The sequence below is a fragment of the Haliotis rubra genome, unplaced genomic scaffold (assembly GCF_003918875.1).
Source record: "Haliotis rubra isolate DU_JTF1 unplaced genomic scaffold, ASM391887v1 Scf428, whole genome shotgun sequence".
Taxonomy (NCBI): Eukaryota; Metazoa; Mollusca; class Gastropoda; order Lepetellida; family Haliotidae; genus Haliotis; species Haliotis rubra.
In genome coordinates, this window is record NW_025767111.1 from 368192 (window position 1) to 386174 (window position 17983).

Below are 17983 nucleotides of genomic sequence, written 5' to 3' on the forward strand. Positions count from 1 at the left end.
AGTTAAGAATGGAATGCTTACTTACAATGTTAAAAAACATATTTCATATGGCAGTTTTAGATCTACATAAAGAAAATACAGTTCCTTTATGTTATATTTCGCTCACTTCAAGTGAAATCATATTTTAATCTGGCATTTACTCAGAGTGATGAGCAACATAAACATATAGGCGGCATTAGGCCAGTTTCTCCACAAGGTGCCTCTGAACACAGCTAAACATCACGTCAACACGTTCAGCACGCAGAGCCAGGGGATCAACACCCTCCAATACATGTGCTTTAATCATATGGAGTGCTTTAGGTGGTATACGCTGGGATATTCGCATGCATGCCGGCCGTTCATCATGTATTGCATTGGCGGTTCTGGTGGCTCTGGCGATTCTGGCATATCAGTATTCACAACTGTATTCCCATGTGTTTGGAATGCAAATGATGCTTTTTATGGAGAAACGTGTACAATGTGAACGACCCTTCACCCTCCCCCCACCCCACCCCATCCCTAACATTTATTTTATGTACACAGTAACAAAATCAATGACACACACACACACCCTTCCCATAATTATTAAGCGAGTTTTTAATATTTTTTATATACAAAATTGTTGACACCACCCTCTTGAGGTTTCAAAAAGCATGCCAAAGTTGAGTAACTTCATGACGCGCGCCATACTTGACATCACATTTCATGCGAGGTACTTTGCTACATGTTTATTCAGGTTAATTTTATAACTTTTCAAATAACTTTTATCTTATGCAATTTTATGTTATGCACCGTTACTTTTTTCCGTTAGTATATATACGGGCTCTCAAATATTGGTGAAACGTTTAATGGTTAAAAGCTTTACTGAGTTGTTTTGATTTTAATGCATTGTGGAGTAATCAGTCTGTAATTAATGATAAAGCACACAACAAGTTACATGTAAATAGTGTCAAAAGTGTTTAATCTTTATCGCAATAAGAGTAATTTCAGACAAATGTTAATCTACTATTTAAGCCATAGCTCAATGACAACTCCGTATCAGGTGTATATGTAATCGTTTCGTGTATCTGTAGCTCACCTTTAGATGAAGTAGTTCTCAAGTATTGAACGTTCTGTAACAGCTGTAAGGAAGCATCGTGGCCCTTAAACTTAAACACGTTCAAATATGTTTACAACAAACAGAATATCATTGTGTATCTTCCAAATAATGTACACTATTCATTAATTCATACATGTTGTAATATAGCGCATATCACTATGCATTAAGTCAGATATGAATAATGTATAATACATATTGAAATTCGATGTGCAATTCCAGGTCACGGGCAGTACCATCACACGTATACCACCACGGCTTACAATGAACGCAGTACAATATTAATAAATGCATGTACAAATACAGGAAGCTGAGTTGCTGGTGACGAGGACAATTGACAGCGATGCCACTGGTGGCTACGATAATCTGTGAAGAACACGTGGAAGTAAGAAGATTTACGAATCAAGTCTCTTCCTCAACATCTGTATCTACAACTGTAAACGATAGAAATCACATTTATAAACTACCACATCAAATGTCAAGGGGTTATACGGGTCTTTCCCACCAACCTAAACACGTTTTGCTGTTAAACACTATCCTTAACACTTTACACCTGAACATGTCAAATTATGGTAATGCACCGCGTTCAGATTTGTGTTTCGGATCGAAACGAAGTTTTACAGTGTAGTCTGTGCACTTTCCTTTCAAGTGAAAACCTTAACTTACTTCGTATACTTGGTAGATTACAGGGTATCAAAATCTTCGTAATAGTAACACGCGCGTCAACTCACCAGTCATAAGAACAATAACAAAATGCTTAAGGGACTGATACGCTGTTTGTAATGTGTTCAGTGTACCTACGAACTGCCTGGATCAGTGTACCTCCGAACTGCTTGGCTCAGTGTACCTACGAACTGTTTGGCTCAGTGTACCTACGAACTGCTTGGCTCAGTGTACCTCCGAACTGTTTGGCTCAGTGTACCTCCGAACTGCCTGGATCAGTGTACCTACGAACTGTTTGGCTCAGTGTACCTACGAACTGCTTGGCTCAGTGTACCTCCGAACTGTTTGGCTCAGTGTACCTCCGAACTGCCTGGATCAGTGTACCTCCGAACTGCTTGGCTCAGTGTACCTCCAAACTGTTTGGCTCAGTGTACCTCCAAACTGCTTGGCTCAGTGTACCTCCGAACTGCTTGGCTCAGTGTACCTCCGAACTGCTTGGCTCAGTGTACCTACGAACTGTTTGGCTCAGTGTACCTCCGAACTGCTTGGCTCAGTGTACCTCCAAACTGCTTGGCTCAGTGTACCTCCAAACTGTTTGGCTCAGTGTACCTCCAAACTGCTTGGCTCAGTGTACCTCCGAACTGCTTGGCTCAGTGTACCTCCGAACTGCTTGGCTCAGTGTACCTCCAGTGTAAACTGCTTGGCTCAGTGTACCTCCGAACTGCTTGGCTCAGTGTACCTCCAAACTGCTTGGCTCAGTGTACCTCCGAACTGCTTGGCTCAGTGTACCTCCAAACTGCTTGGCTCAGTGTACCTCCGAACTGCTTGGCTCAGTGTACCTCCAAACTGCTTGGCTCAGTGTACCTCCGAACTGCTTGGCTCAGTGTACCTCCAAACTGCTTGGCTCAGTGTACCTAAACTGCTTGGCTCACTGTACCTACTGCTTTGGCCCAGTGTACCTTTTGGCTCAGTGTACCTCCGAACTGCTTGGCTCAGTGTACCTCCAAACTGCTTGGCTCAGTGTACCCCAAACTGCTTGGCTCAGTGTACCTCCGAACTGCTTGGCTCAGTGTACCTCCGAACTGCTTGGCTCACTGCTTGGCTCAGTGTACCTCCAAACTGCTTGGCTCAGTGTACCTCCGAACTGCTTGGCTCAGTGTACCTCCAAACTGCTTGGCTCAGTGTACCTCCGAACTGCCTGGCTCAGAACTGCTTGGCTCAGTGTACCTCCAAACTGCTTGGCTCAGTGTACCTCCGAACTGCTTGACTCAGTGTACCTCCGAACTGTTTGGCTCAGTGTACCTCCGAACTGCTTGGCTCAGTGTACCTCCAAACTGCTTGGCTCAGTGTACCTCCGAACTGCTTGGCTCAGTGTACCTCCAAACTGCTTGGCTCAGTGTACCTCCAAACTGCTTGGCTCAGTGTACCTCCGAACTGCAGTGTACCTCCAAACTGCTTTGTACCTCAAACTCAGCTCAGTGTACCTCTTAACTGCTTGGCTCAGTGTTTGGCTCAGTGTACCTCCAAACTGCTTGGCTCAGTGTACCTCCGAACTCCTTGGCTCAGTGTACCTCCAAACTGCTTGGCTCAGTGTACCTCCAAACTGCTTGGCTCAGTGTACCTACAAACTGCTTGGCTCAGTGTACCTCCAAACTGCTTGGCTCAGTGTACCTCCGAACTGCTTGGCTCAGTGTACCTACGAACTGCTTGGCTCAGTGTACCTCCGAACTGCTTGGCTCAGTGTACCTCCAAACTGCTTGACTCAGTGTACCTCCGAACTGCTTGGCTCAGTGTACCTCCGAACTGCTTGGCTCAATGTACCTCCAAACTGCTTGGCTCAGTGTACCTACGAACTGTTTAGCTCAGTGCACCTCCAAACTGCTTGGCTCAGAGTACCTCCGAACTGCTTGGCTCAGTGCAAACTGCTTGGCTCAGTGTACCTCTACGAACAGTGTACCTACGAACTGTTTGGCTCAGTGTACCTCCGAACTGCTTGACTCAGTGTACCTCCAAACTGCTTGGCTCAGTATACCTACAAACTGCTTGGCTCAGTGTACCTCCTAACTGTTTGGCTCAGTGTACGTCCAAACTCCATGGCTCAGTATATCTACGAACTGCTTGGCTCAGTGTACCTCCAAACTGCTTGGCTCAGTGTACCTCCAAACTGCTTGGCTCAGTGTACCTCCGAACTGTTTGGCTCAGTGTACGTCCAAACTCCATGGCTCAGTATATCTACGAACTGCTTGGCTCAGTGTTCCTCCAAACTGCTTGGCTCAGTGTACCTCCAAACTGCTTGGCTCAGTGTACCTCCAATGCTTGCTCTAAATTGGGTCCTTCAAGACTTTACTACAATGAAAATAACATCGAAGACCAAGTCTCGCTTTTCTTCGCGCTACTATGCTATTATACATCATAGCACAGGATTTATTGCTGCCAGACAGACAGGTGCTGGGGATTTACCTGCATTTCCACTCATCCCTTACTCAGATCCATATTTATCTAACGTCTTTACGGAAAATGTTTTTCAAGTTATAAGGCAATATGTGGACAAAGTTGGTTTATTTAACCAGGCATGTGTGTGAAGTGTTCTTGCATATGAACTGTGTTCAGTCTGCTGTATTCATTAGGGACGCACATAATCTCCTTCACCGGTTGAGTCGCACCAGCGTGTCAAAAATGTACCAAATTCTGACACAAGCTGACCTTTCGTTGGTGCGGGATCACTACACCAATAACATTGCACCAAATAATCTGCATTCTACACCCTTTTAAAATAAACATAGAAAAAGAGACGGAAACGTTTTGTCCGGAGTTAAGATAAATTGAGGTGTGTTATTTTACCTCTTTATACCGAAACCCGTAGGGAGGCCAATCCCTCTCGAGCACTTGCCGAGGGTCATGGCAAATACAGCATATTTACAATCAGTATACATTATTTATTAATGTGGTTGAAAATGAATGTCAGTTCTTAGTCCAATGTAACTTTAATGATAACTTGCGTCTGAATTAATACAATGCGGGATTTGTACACAATCGTTTTGAATTATCATTTCAATAATGGCTCTATGTAATCCTCGTGAATGTCTAACCGAAAATATCATTTAACTCCAGCTCTTAATAATATAAGGCAAACAATCTTAACGGAATTGTTATGACAGCTGTACTACTACTACAACAAGAACAATTACTACTACCAATACTACTACTACTACTACTACTACTACTACTACTACTACTACTACTACTAATATGATACGAAAGGTTCACATGAATGAACCTGGTTTATGTCAGCATCAAACTTCTATATTCCATCGCAAGGTTGCCAAATATTATGAACAGTTGTGTATGTGAAACAACAACCCGGCAGTGGACTAACGTTGTCACGTGAACGCATCACTCAAATCATTCGAAAACATGAACAGGAAAACTGTATGGATGCTAAATATAATGAAATTCCAAGGATATAACAGACGCAATTTTAAATTCTTTTTATTTGCAGTCCAGATATTATGAAGTTTCCTGTGCTGTTAAATTTGTGATGAATTAACTTGCTATTTTCACAAAGTCTTCAGATTCTTCAAATTTATATAGGAAAAATGCGGTCATGCCATGACTGTCGTTTAGAACTGTGCTGTGATTAGATATAGGAGTGACAGTTATTCAGGTGTGGGGTAACACCCACGCGCATTTAAACTGGCCGATAGAAACAAGTCCAAACGCACCTTAGAACCTGTTATAATTGTATAAATGAAATCGAGGATGAAATGCATAACGCTAGAGAAATTGTTCTCAATGTGGATTCTATCAAGACACTTAGTTTTATCAATGTGACAAACCAAGTAACATGTTTTATGTATCTCAAAGAACATATTTAACATTTCTCATTTCCGGGAAAGGCAATATATACTTTGTAAACAACTGAATATTTTATACAAATACAATGTAATTGATAAAATGGTATATACATCTTACAATTTCACGCGACCAGCTGAATATTTTCATTGTGTTTGATAAATCCTTCACCGATTGCGCATGGGTATTCAACATAAAAAATGTGCATTCTATTGCATATCTCAATGTATCATATGTACACGTGAGTAAGACGATAATAATCATGTGTCTGTCTGCCAATAATCACAAGAAGATATATAACTTACTTGAAGTCACAATACCTGTTTCGGTCGTAAACAGTTTAGTATCATGATGTAGTTGTACATAATGGTTGGCTCTCCTACAAAATGTGATTATGATAACATTATAAATTATTTTCCTCCAATAACTACCCTATTCGAGAGTAACATAGTGTCATCGATTGTGTCTTGGATCCCCGGTACCCATGTTAGCATACAGTGTTTATATTTAGTTCCACTATTGTTACAATCAAGAAGTTATATACCAAACAAACAATATATTAGACGCAATCTATTCATCATTCTCTGTTCTGTGGCTGAATAACATTTTCCCATGATCTTCGTAAACAAATGACATAGGCGGATCCAGAGGGGTGTGCAGGGGTGCGCACCCTCCCTTTTGTGCTGAAAGTTTGTTAAATGACCATTGAAACTCGGGTGAAAATGAAATATGCACCCCTCCTTTTTAATAGTGCGCACCTCCCACCCCTTTTTAAAAAGCTGTATCCACCCCTGAATGATAACGAATATCTTATATATTCAAGACCGTGGGAATACTAATCATACATTTGATGAACATCACCAACGCTTGAAAAAGCTTTTCAATTTAACAATATGTCGGATCGTCCAATCGAATGATGCAAAGTTAGTTTATATTGACAACAGCACTATTTTTAGAATAATACGTTGCCCACACTTTTCAAAGAGTTCTCAGCCAAATGATTTTTAATTTTCGAGAGTATTTGGTCTGAACTGCTTAAGCAATCTCATTTTAATTCTTCTTTCTTTGGGAAAAGCATATTTTGGCAACTGTGGAATGATAAAAATTTACTTCCGTTCATGCGCAGATGGAACACTGAAAAGGAAAACACGGAACTATTTGGCGGTGTAGGTTGGTTCGATGTAAGCATCTGTTTGGGAGTCTTTGTTTTATTTACGTCACTGTTTTTGATGATATTTTTATTGCTTGGTTTATGTTGAATCGTGCAAATGGGACATTAGACGCCATATGTTGGACATAGATGTGATGGAAAGGCAGAAGCGTCATGGTTCAGTGCCTTCTCGTATCTAGGGAGTGACATGTCCGGTTTTCGTTATACAATTTGGCGCCGACCCTCTACTCTGTAACATTATATAACGAATGATTCAGCCGTCTGATGCTTGATGGTTACTACCTTAAGTCTGAAGCAATTGATGGACGTGTCATTTGAGAGGTTAGTATTCACTACCCCTAATATAAACGATGTCTCCTGGACTAATCAAAATATCAAATGTAATCTTGCTGTCGTCAGGTCTAAAAATGAAGAAGACGGTTCCTATTTCCTGGTGAATTTCTCGACATATGCCTTCAGAGAAATTAATGATTGTGTGAGCAACTAAGATTTTGTAATCAATTACATACGATGCAGACCGCTGTCATAAATGTGCTGAATGCGGTGTTAAACAACAAACAACCATACAATGCAGCTGTGGATGCTAATGGTCTGAGCTAGGTGTTATGAATAACCAGCTGGTAGTGTGCTTATAGAGAAATTTATGTGTCCTGTACGTATCTCTCTGCACCAGTTTAATGTCTGATTCTAGTAATATTCTTTTGGCCAAGAAAGATCTGCTACTCCAACCACATCTAATGAAATATTGCTGATGTTAAGACAAGAATGTTCAAATGTGTTTGGCAGAGACTGGTATATGAGAGGTCTATAATGGTTGATGATTTCTGTTCATTCAGTGACATTGTAAGATCATCTGTCAACAGAGAGACATCTGTGTATAAGCAGAGCTACAGATAACTTTTTGGGTCATTGAGTTATGTACTCACTTGTGTTCATCTCAATTGGGTATCCTAATTTTCCTTTGAGTAACCAAATACATTGTACCCACCTCAATCCAACTCAATTGGGTATTTTTCCATTTTCCATAAATTTGTATAAAAATGATAAAGTTCAAATGTTGGATGTACGTGTTTGCTATTCATATTTGATCTGTAATATGAGAAACGATAAGAAAGACTGCAAGTAGCCAAGCTCACGTGTTGAAATAGAACATCTCAATATACTAGTACCTCAGTTATTTTATCTAACCACCCGTACGCAAGCTAAAATGTGACCTTTATGTGTGTATGCATGTAAGATCAAACTTATTGAGTATTTTCAAAACTTCAAACGTAGTCTACTACTCAATAGTCTTAATAGGAATTGAGTTTTCAGATAAATATTTGCGTAATTTACGCAGATACGCAGCTTATCTGTGCCTCTGGTATAAGAGATGGGGGGGTTGGGGGCTTTGTCACACACAGAATAGCATCAAGGTATATTTGGCATCACTGGGATCATAATGGGATGTTACAAGGTTCCCAGGGGCTTGTTATGCTAATATTAACAACTACTACTGTCGTTCTACTGTAGTTCTATAACCCTGGTGGTGACAAATATACCTTGATGCTATTTTTGCATGGCAAGCCCCTGTAAGAGAAACTTGGCCAGCTGGCTGTCCTACAACGTGTGAATCAAGGCATTCAACATGTTCCTACTGTGTCTGCAAGTTGATGTTTTGTCATGTTTATCATGTGCTATGTTCTACAGAGACGTGTAACAGTTTAACATGAGGTGACTAGTCTCAGCATCAAGATCCAGACTGAATGCAAATATTTAAAGTTTGACATGTTCACTGCTTGGGACAATTGAAATTAATGTCAAGTTTTAATGAGATTTTTAGACAACCCCTTCCCATATTTTCCTAACCACTCAAGTTTTATGAAGAAAATCTTGAATGATCCTGATGATAAAATGGTCAACCACATAACCATGATTACAGGGATTAAAATATTGCTTAATTTGCATGCCATTTTGAAAATGCACAGGTGAAATATTTCATTGTGCCCTGGCAGCACGGCTAAAATTATAAAAATAATACATGTGATTCATTTGATGAAAAATGCAAAATATTTGACCAATACAAATGACTCAAAACCTATATTTGCACCCCATCAAACTGTATGTCGGTGGCACTCTTAATCTCACAGCTTTACATGTCCATGGCCATTTTGAATGCCAGTGTGTAATGACAGTAAATCACATGACATTATCCACCATCCACAGCATTTCAAAGTGTATGTAGCATGATGTAAGTAACAGTTTTTGGAATTCAGGATTCAGTGAAACATAGTCACAGTTGTTTTTAAGTGGTAATATAGACCTTAACCAATTTAGGTCTGGAATCATTGTAACAGGCAGGTATTTAGTTTCGATATATTTGTTTAAATGTCCCATCCTATTTTAGATTTCAGTGTGCATTGAGAAGTTGTTTGGAATATTACTATATATCATTGTTTGTACATAAATAATATATGTAGAGAAGACCAGAAGGCATAGACACTTGCATGATTACAATTTGAATAGGAAGTATAATTTGTAATTTTATAACATATGAGTATTTCTATTTTTTGAACTAGGAAAAAGGGCTGTAATATAATACTTATGTAAAGTATGTAACATCATTAAACTTTGTCCAATGGATTATGTATCTCAATAGTCAGGTTGCAATATTATACACAGTGTTATATTACCAAACTTGTCATTGTGATTCCATATGTGAAAGGAAACGCCAGCTGTTAAACCAGATTCATACTGAATACTAGTAACAGAAATGTGAGAACTGATGGTGTGTCTGAACTTAAGAGCTTAAATCAAGGAATCTGTGTCATAACCCTATTGTTGAAAATAATGATCAAAGGGTTCCTGAAACTAAAATATTTTTTAAAAGAAAAAGAACCCCAAACATCCCAAGGACCATCCATAATTTCAAATCTTGTTTGTGCATACTGCTGTGAGAAAAACTATTCATAGTAAAATCATACTCAGTGTCCGTGCATGATGCTATGATGCTCACGTGTCAAGACAAAGTACATCCTCTATATCTCCCGGCCTCACATGTCGGTAAACCTACACCAACCCATGCATCCATTCCTGCGGTTCTTGTGATTGCAAGTTGTGTGCCCTTGATTTTCATTAACATTTTACCAACCAATAAAACAATGACATAGAGGAAAGGGAGGTATTTTGTATTACTTAGAACCCAAAGCCACACCAGTTTTAGTGGATGTGAAGACATCCTTTTCATCACAAATAAGTTTGGAGGTGTTTTTTGTGTGTTCGTCAGTTTTTCAGTGTGGAATTTTTTCACAAATCATGATGGGACTGGCTACCATATTGTTGATATTGCTAACCCAACTTTGAGGCAGGTATGTAACCCATGTTCTGATTGGTACTTGGTAGCGTAGCCAATCAAATTGGCAAGTGGAAACTAAGGATGTGTGATTGAAGTTTATGAGAGCCACTGGAATTGATCCAGATGTTAGTGTAGATTTTCATGTAAAAATTGAAAAGGTTACTGTCAGTGGGATCCATGAAGATCCAGGTTAGAACTGATCTTCAGTAGCCCGTGCTTGTCGTAAGAGGCGACTAACGGGATCAGGTGGTCAGACTGACACCTGTCATCGTATCCCAGTTACGTAGATCGATGCTTATACTGTTGATTACTGGATTGTCTGGTCCAGACTCGATAATTTACAGACCACTGCCATATAGCTGGAATATTGCTGAGCGCAGCATAAAACTAAACTCACTCACTCACTACAGTCAGTGGCCATTGCAAACACCCATGTTGAACAAGGCTTTCTCTGACAGAAAGAAAAACATATCAATAAATAGAATTCTTTTACTGATAAATAGTAAGACACAAAGAGTCCATAAGAACTCCCGGAAGAACGTGATAATACCGTAGATGCAGTTTTACATAAGAGGCTAATTATAATTCCAGACTAAAGTTTGAGAGTTTGGCTCCACACTGGTGAGCAAGACCCTCATTCAAACCAGTCAGAAGCCCTATTCTAATAATGTGTTCTGTCTAATCAACTCAGAAAAAATAGTGTGTATGATATAAAAATTATGATAACACTAAAATCTACTATGATGCTGAAAGCCATGGTGAATTTAAAAGCTTTAGGTACAGACGGCTTACAGAGCACAAACAGACCATTCACCCATGTCCATGGCAAAGTGATAGTATTCATAGTAACAGAGTAGGAACCATCTATATTGAGTACAAAGCAGGTACTTCTGTTTAAGATAGAACACAGTCTGTATGAGAATAAATTACCGGGATTTCCCGTATTTAAGCCCACTCGAAATTATGCCCTTCGGCTTAAAAACGGGATATTTTCCTGTTATTAAGCTCATGGGCCTAAATTAAGATTTCAAATTTTATTGTTTGGAGTGACATCCCTTTGCAAAAGTACACGGCGAACGTCGGCATATATAATGTTTGTAGTGCAGTTAGAGGTTTTCATGTATACATAACATTTTGGAGTCCCAAGAGAGGTCAGGTTCTCTATACTCAAAGAGACATTCTCAATCCATGTGACTCACACACAGTCACAATAAAATATGATAATATCATTATTATAGTTCATTCCATTTTACTGTGACTTAGAATCATTTTGTTCAGTTACAAGCATTTCCTGAATTTAAGCCATGATTATGGGGTTTATATTTGTTAACGAGAGGGGTCATTTTCCATTACTAAGCCCAGGACTTAAATACGGAAAATCCCGGTACTCGTTTACCTGCAATGCTCATGTCAAGTTTCATGGTGGAATATTTTTTCAGTTTGAAGGATTCCTAAGACAAACTCAAGATGGACTACAATCGGCAGGTTTCCAGACTCACTACTGTCAGTGCACCGCCCATGAGAATGAACAGTTCGATGGACCCAGGCGGCACCAAGATGCAGAGGTTTGGAAGGTAAGGTGCACTAGAGGATAGCTGCAACAGAATTCCTTTACAGCATTTTCTCCCCTTATAAGGGACCTGTGAAGAACTTCAGTAACCTATGCTTGTCATCAGAGGCAACCAACTGGATTGGGTGGTCAGGCTCACTGACTTGGTTGACTCATGTCATTGTATCCCAATTGCGTAGATCGATGCTCATGCTGTTGATCACTGGATTGTCTGGTCCAGACTCGAATATCTATGGACCGCCGCCATATAGCTGGAATATTGCTGAGTGTGGCATAAAAGTAAGCTCACTCACTCACTTTATAAGGATGTCTATTTAATTGCATTAGACTCACACTTATAAGCCAAATTAACTTCATATGAACTGTTTTGTATAGAGACATATAGGTAAAGCACTAAAAGTCTTACACATGTTCACGGTTTTGTATGAAAGTGACATTGGTAGTATTTGAACTAACATGAGAGGTTTAGTCATTTTGAAAAATAACCTTGTATGGATAGACATTGATCTTGAAGTAAACATAATAATTTCTACGATCTAGCATGCTAATGTTTGGGCAAATATAGATAAAAATTATTTTATGAAACAAAGTTACAGTGCAGTCACTTCATTGTTTGGTTGCTACCTTTATTAAACTTTTCAGTATCAGAAAGAGATACATTGAAAAATGGCAGTTATGCCTGATATTTACCACAGTATCTTTGTTCACATATAATGTTCACATAAAAGTCTTTTGATTATATACATGGAAACTAAAACAGCTGAATTACTCTCAGATTCATGAAATCAAGCATTGCTGATTTCTTTGGTGTCGGAGATGACATGGAGGAATCTAGAGCCAAGTGGGACAACCGCTGCAAGAGGTACGCTGGATCTATAGGGAAGCTGAAGAAGACAGTTGAGGATGACGTTGATGGGTCACGACTACCCCACATCGTGGACCCCCTCCGACATCCGACATCACGGCGCAGCACACCCATGTCCAGCATCAGTACATACTACCGGAGTACTCAAGGGCTGCCACGCAAAAGGGCACGGAAAGACTCGGTTGTGAAGATGACACTGAAGGGCCTCACAACATTAGCAGTAAGTTGTCTATCAGGATTGTCAGCTAGAATAGGTCCCTAGTACTTCCAAGCTTGCTGTAGGAACCTTTGATGAGGTGTTGGTAGTTATAATGTGTGATCAGAGTGCATGTTATCGAGCACTGTGGTAACCCTGACTGGTTTGCCTATCCTACACTTTGGTATTGACAAGTACAGCTGGAATGATAAAGCATAAAAAAACATCTAGTTGTGGGCTGTGTAGAAGACAAGAAAATCCGACATGGCTGCTGAAACTGCTTTTACAAACTCAACACAATTATTGTCAAGTTTTTAATATTAGTTTGAATATAACATTTATCTCTAAATAGGGAGAAAAACCTGAACTATTAGAAAAAATTTCTTATCCTGACTCATGCTAATTATGCTTGTCTCCTTCCTCTTGCGAATGATAGTGGAACACTTGAAATCCCTTGTAGTTCCCTTTAAAAAAACGGACGGAAGATCACTCACCCAGAGTAGCGTCCCTTTCCTCCCTTTGGCGCCCTTTTGGTCACCTCACCGACCATGCCTTGTCACTCTCTCCTTCTTAGCCCTTGAGGACGGTTGTGAGAGCACCTGGGTCCCCATACGGCACATATCCTTTTATATTTTCGGACCTTACATCAAAATTATTGCTGTATACGGTTTTCAGGATTATATTCTACATTATAGTTTGAAATTTGATCTAAATTTTCTGTTGTTTGACTTGTGTTTTCATTGTGTTTACATTTGATGAAAACCTGTATTCGTTGTAGGTACCAAATGTCTGCGGCTGACCCTCATTTATTATGTCCACATTGCACTGTGTCATATTCTTTCAGCTCTCGCTGTAAGTTTTGTGTAAATTTAACCTCTGTTGAATTTATCGAATTACCTTTTTTCCATCCATAGACGTGCTAAGGACTGGGTACGTAGGCATTCACAAGTCATGTCTAAATCGAGTGATTGCGCTGATAACCGTGTGTTAACCACTGCTGCAGACATTCATATTTCCAGTGAATTGCCTAACGTTTCTTGGGAGCAGGTCGATGTACCAGTGGTGAACGCCGGAGGCCATAAGAGATCATCGTCTACTGAGCTGACCTTGTCGCAGATGAAGAAGGCTAAATCAAGGCTACTACCTTGAAGACTTCATCGAAGTCTATGCTCAGCTCTACGCAGAAGACGAGGTCTTTCTCAGCCGAGATTGTTCCTCCGGAAGAAGCAGATGTTTATGATGATCCACCCATCCTCATACCAGTAGTCTCCATCGTCAGTAAGAAGACGAAGCCTGCTTCTACAGCTACATCGGCTTTGGTATCAGCACAGACATTGACAGAAGACCTTCTATCAACGCAGACATCGGGTACCAGAGATAGCAGCAGCGTCAACTCTTCACAAGTGCAGCGAGCCTTAGATGACGTCTCTTCAGTATCAGATGCATCATCCCTGCAGCAGTCTCTTCAGACAACGCAGAACTTCAACCCGGGACAGTTCATGCAACAGTTTACAGACCAGATGATGTCGATGATGGAACGTTGCTTCGCTCAGGAGAAGGCTGCTATGAAGACCTCTACAACGACTACTAGACTGAGTGAAGGTTCTACACTCTCTCCACCGTATCTGGATGAAGAGGGAAGCCTGCGCCATTACATGACTTGAGTTCCGTCTAGAAGAAACGTTTGTGCGATGCGCAGGGGAAGAGGTTCCAGTTTTCCCGAAGCATACGGAAATTAACGAGGCCTTGCGAATGATCACTTTTGAAACAACGTCGCTGATTGCACAACTAAATCTGATTGCAACCAATCCCGAATCCTGAACACTCGCACCATGAAAGGGCCGTATTAGAACAGAGGTTCGTAGGAAGATATGACAAGTAACTTCTGTGGGAAGAGAATGCCAGACAGCCTGAAACCATATCTCCTATGGTGGACTCGGAAGTCAAATGTTTGCGGAGGAACCTTTTTGACAGAGCCGGTTTGCAACACTCATCTCTACGTGGATGCCTCCCTACAAGGATGGGATGCGCACTTCAACAACGAAGTGGCAGATGGGAAGTGGTCGAGTCAGGATCAGAAGTCACACATCAATCTGTTGGAGATGAAAGCAGTAATCAACGCTTTACAACATTGGCCCAGCGTACTAAAGAACGCACGGACAACTCCACAGTGGCGTTTTACATCAACAAACAAGGGTCAACAAGATCAACAAGTCTGCTACAACTCAGCTTTCTCCTGTTCAGCATAGTCGACGTCCTGAACATCTACATGAAGGCATGCCACATTCTGGGAGCAAAGGATGTCATAGCAGATGCTCTATCTCGTCCACTACAACCATCCCCGACGGAATGGATGTTGCATCCAGAAGCATTCCAGTTCATCATACAGACTATAGAATCCCCACTAGTAGACCTGTTTGCAACAAAGTTAAAAAAACAGCTACCAACCTTCATGTCACCGATTCCAGATCCTCAGGCGTGGGCAACAGATGCTCTAAGCATCTCATGGGAAGGACTAAACGCGGAAGTCTCACGGACAACGATATCGATCTGGATGAGAGCCGTTATACTAAGAGCCTATAAAGCAGCAGGACTTGAGCCTCCACGAGCCTCAAATCCACATGAAGTCAGAGCCCCGGCATCAACACTTGCTCTGCATGGAAACTGCTCGATCACAACTATAATGGAGGGCTGCTTTTGGAGATCGAACACGGGTGTTTGCCAACCACTACCTCAGAGACATTGCCACCAAAGACATCTCAGGCATTCACCAGTTTAGGCCACTTGTTGTAGCACAACAACTAATGGTTCCACAAAGGCGCTGAGTAAATCTCACCCCTTTTATCACGTGACTTGTGAAAACCAACGCTCTGGAGAGCAATGGCTATAAGTCCATGCACACGTCTAGGACAGACTAGCATGAGTGATGGACCCTGTACTTGTATATGACATACTCGTACATGAAGAAGGGTCGCATCTCCACTTGATGCATGCATCAAGAGATGGAGTTGCAATAGATAACTAATGGAATATTAGTATATTTAAATCCACACAAAAATGTCAGGAGAAGTTTCAGAAGAAATCTGACAAGTTGTGGTTCCCCCCAGACTCATCAGAGAGAAGTTGAAAGAACAGAATCTTCAACAGTGCTGTCATGGGGGGTAATACAGGACGTAAATCTACAACCAGTGAATCCAGAATGTGGCTTGACCCATCACCGTTTCCGACGGATTCTGCAAGCATAATTAGCATGAGTCAGGATAAGGAAAAATATGTAATTTTCTGACTAAAATTGATATTTTATACTTATCATGACTCGATGAGGTTAGCCCTCCCAACCTCCCCTCTTATGGCACTCTGGATTTCCCTGTAAATCTGGGTGTCGGGCATTCATACGGAGAGAGTGACAAGGCATGGTCGGTCAGGTGACCAAAAGGCGCCAAAGGGAGGAAAGGGATGCTACTCTGGGTGAGTGATTTTACGTCCGCTTTTTTAAAGGGAACTTCAAGGGATTTCAAGTGTTCCACTATCATTCGCAAAAGGAAGGAGACAAGCATAATTAGCATGAGTCAGGATAAGTATAAAATATCAAATTTAGTCAGAAAATTACATCTTTACAATTGATGTTCTGTATTTCCTTGTACAAATTTCCTCATTATTCTGCTGACTGAGATATTTCTCGTGAGAAATACACATCGACACAGTCAGTTCATTTTGTTTCATTTCATTTAGGGAGCTCGCAGAAATCTCCGTGTTAAGAAAGGCTTGAAAAATCGAGGTTATGCCCCAGCAAGTCTGGCGGAGGATATGATGGATGCATCCAGCTACACCCCCTCCCAGGTATATGTACGTCATTAGTCCTCCTCTGCATGCTGTACAGACTTGACCATGCATGCAGGACCACAGACAGTCTTGTGGTGGGTGATGGGCACAGTGAGAATTCCAAGCATGGTCACAGAAGGGATAAAAATAAGGACTGGATGCTCATGACAATTTTCATTGTGTTATTTGTGCTTTTGCTATCAACACTTGTTTGCCAAGCATCATTACTGATACACCATGTACACCACCATGATATAACTGAAGTATTGCTGACTGAGGTGTGTTATAACATTCACTTACCCCATGGCCGAGAATAGGCCCCCAGTTTGCTCTCTATTGCTTGACCACTGGAATAGCAATGTTGCTGGAATATTGCTGAAAGCTGTGTAAAACCTCACTCACTCACTCACTCACTCACTCACTCAGTGCATTGGACAAGCCACTGTGTCCAAGCCTCAGTTCTTTACAGGCAGTCTTGATATGGACTGAATAAAACAAAATCAAAACTTAATGTTAATTTGCATGATGCTATTGATAATATCGCCTTGATTATTGACCAGATCCCACTGTTGTTACAGTAAATGTGAACATATGTAATCAGCCTGCAAGCCTGTCATACCCACTTGTTTCATCCCGAGATTATTGACATTCTGTGTCATCTGCAGCCTATGACAGAGGACCACTTCAGCCTGGAGGACGATGTGTTTTATGATGAACCCGTGACAGAGGTAGAGCCTTCCAAACTGGACCGGATTCGGAGGAGTCGGATGCTGCAGACGCCAAGGCTGCCCGTGATATTGGGTAATGTTTATGTATAGAAACACTACACATGATGAGCTGCAGCTGGTTGGCTGACCTGGAGATAATGGAGGATATGTCAGGGATCATTGTCCAGCCTTGCATCTATCTATCCTTGAAACGTGTTAACATGATTTTCACAAAATATTTCAAAATGGCCTGAACAGAACACATTTAAGTGTTATTACTGGGTTTGCCAAAAATTGTATGTGCACAAGTACCATTGTCTTTTCATGTGCATTTGTCTGCTGTTCACTGTTGACCTCATTCCTGTGACATACAGTCTGAGCAAGGTCACACAACAGTTCCTGTCCTACCTGAAGGTTGGTGTGGATGTCTTGTGACAATCATGGTCTTCCCCGATGACAGGTTTCATGAGTGTACTGTTCTAAAGGGGAGCTCAGATGGATTAAGAAATAATCGATAATAAACAAATTATTTAAAACTCGTGTAAGAAAGTGTGTATTACCCATTTTCTCACTTGGAAATACAAGAATGTTGAGTGACTCATGCTAATAAAAAAACATACTCAAATGATAATTTGGATTTTTCGTCCAGGAAACATTATTCCTGAATCGCTTGCCATCTGAGGTCACTGCCATGATTCTCAGTGTATTTGTTCTTAGATGCCTAGCCA

At 40.9% G+C, this 17983-nt stretch overlaps 1 protein-coding gene across 1 annotated transcript in view; it reads left to right on the top strand.

Moving 5' to 3' along the window:
- The first annotated feature begins 6781 nt into the window (after window positions 1-6781).
- The window catches only part of LOC124288875 (inactive rhomboid protein 2-like), a 31108-nt gene continuing 19906 nt past the window's right edge, over window positions 6782-17983 (top strand). The window contains exons 1-5 of the mRNA XM_046725447.1: window positions 6782-7082; window positions 11535-11669; window positions 12441-12750; window positions 16459-16572; window positions 17214-17349. Of these exons, the coding sequence (XP_046581403.1) occupies window positions 11563-11669; window positions 12441-12750; window positions 16459-16572; window positions 17214-17349 (667 nt within the window). The 5' untranslated portion in view covers window positions 6782-7082; window positions 11535-11562. The remainder of the gene's footprint in view (window positions 7083-11534; window positions 11670-12440; window positions 12751-16458; window positions 16573-17213; window positions 17350-17983) is intronic.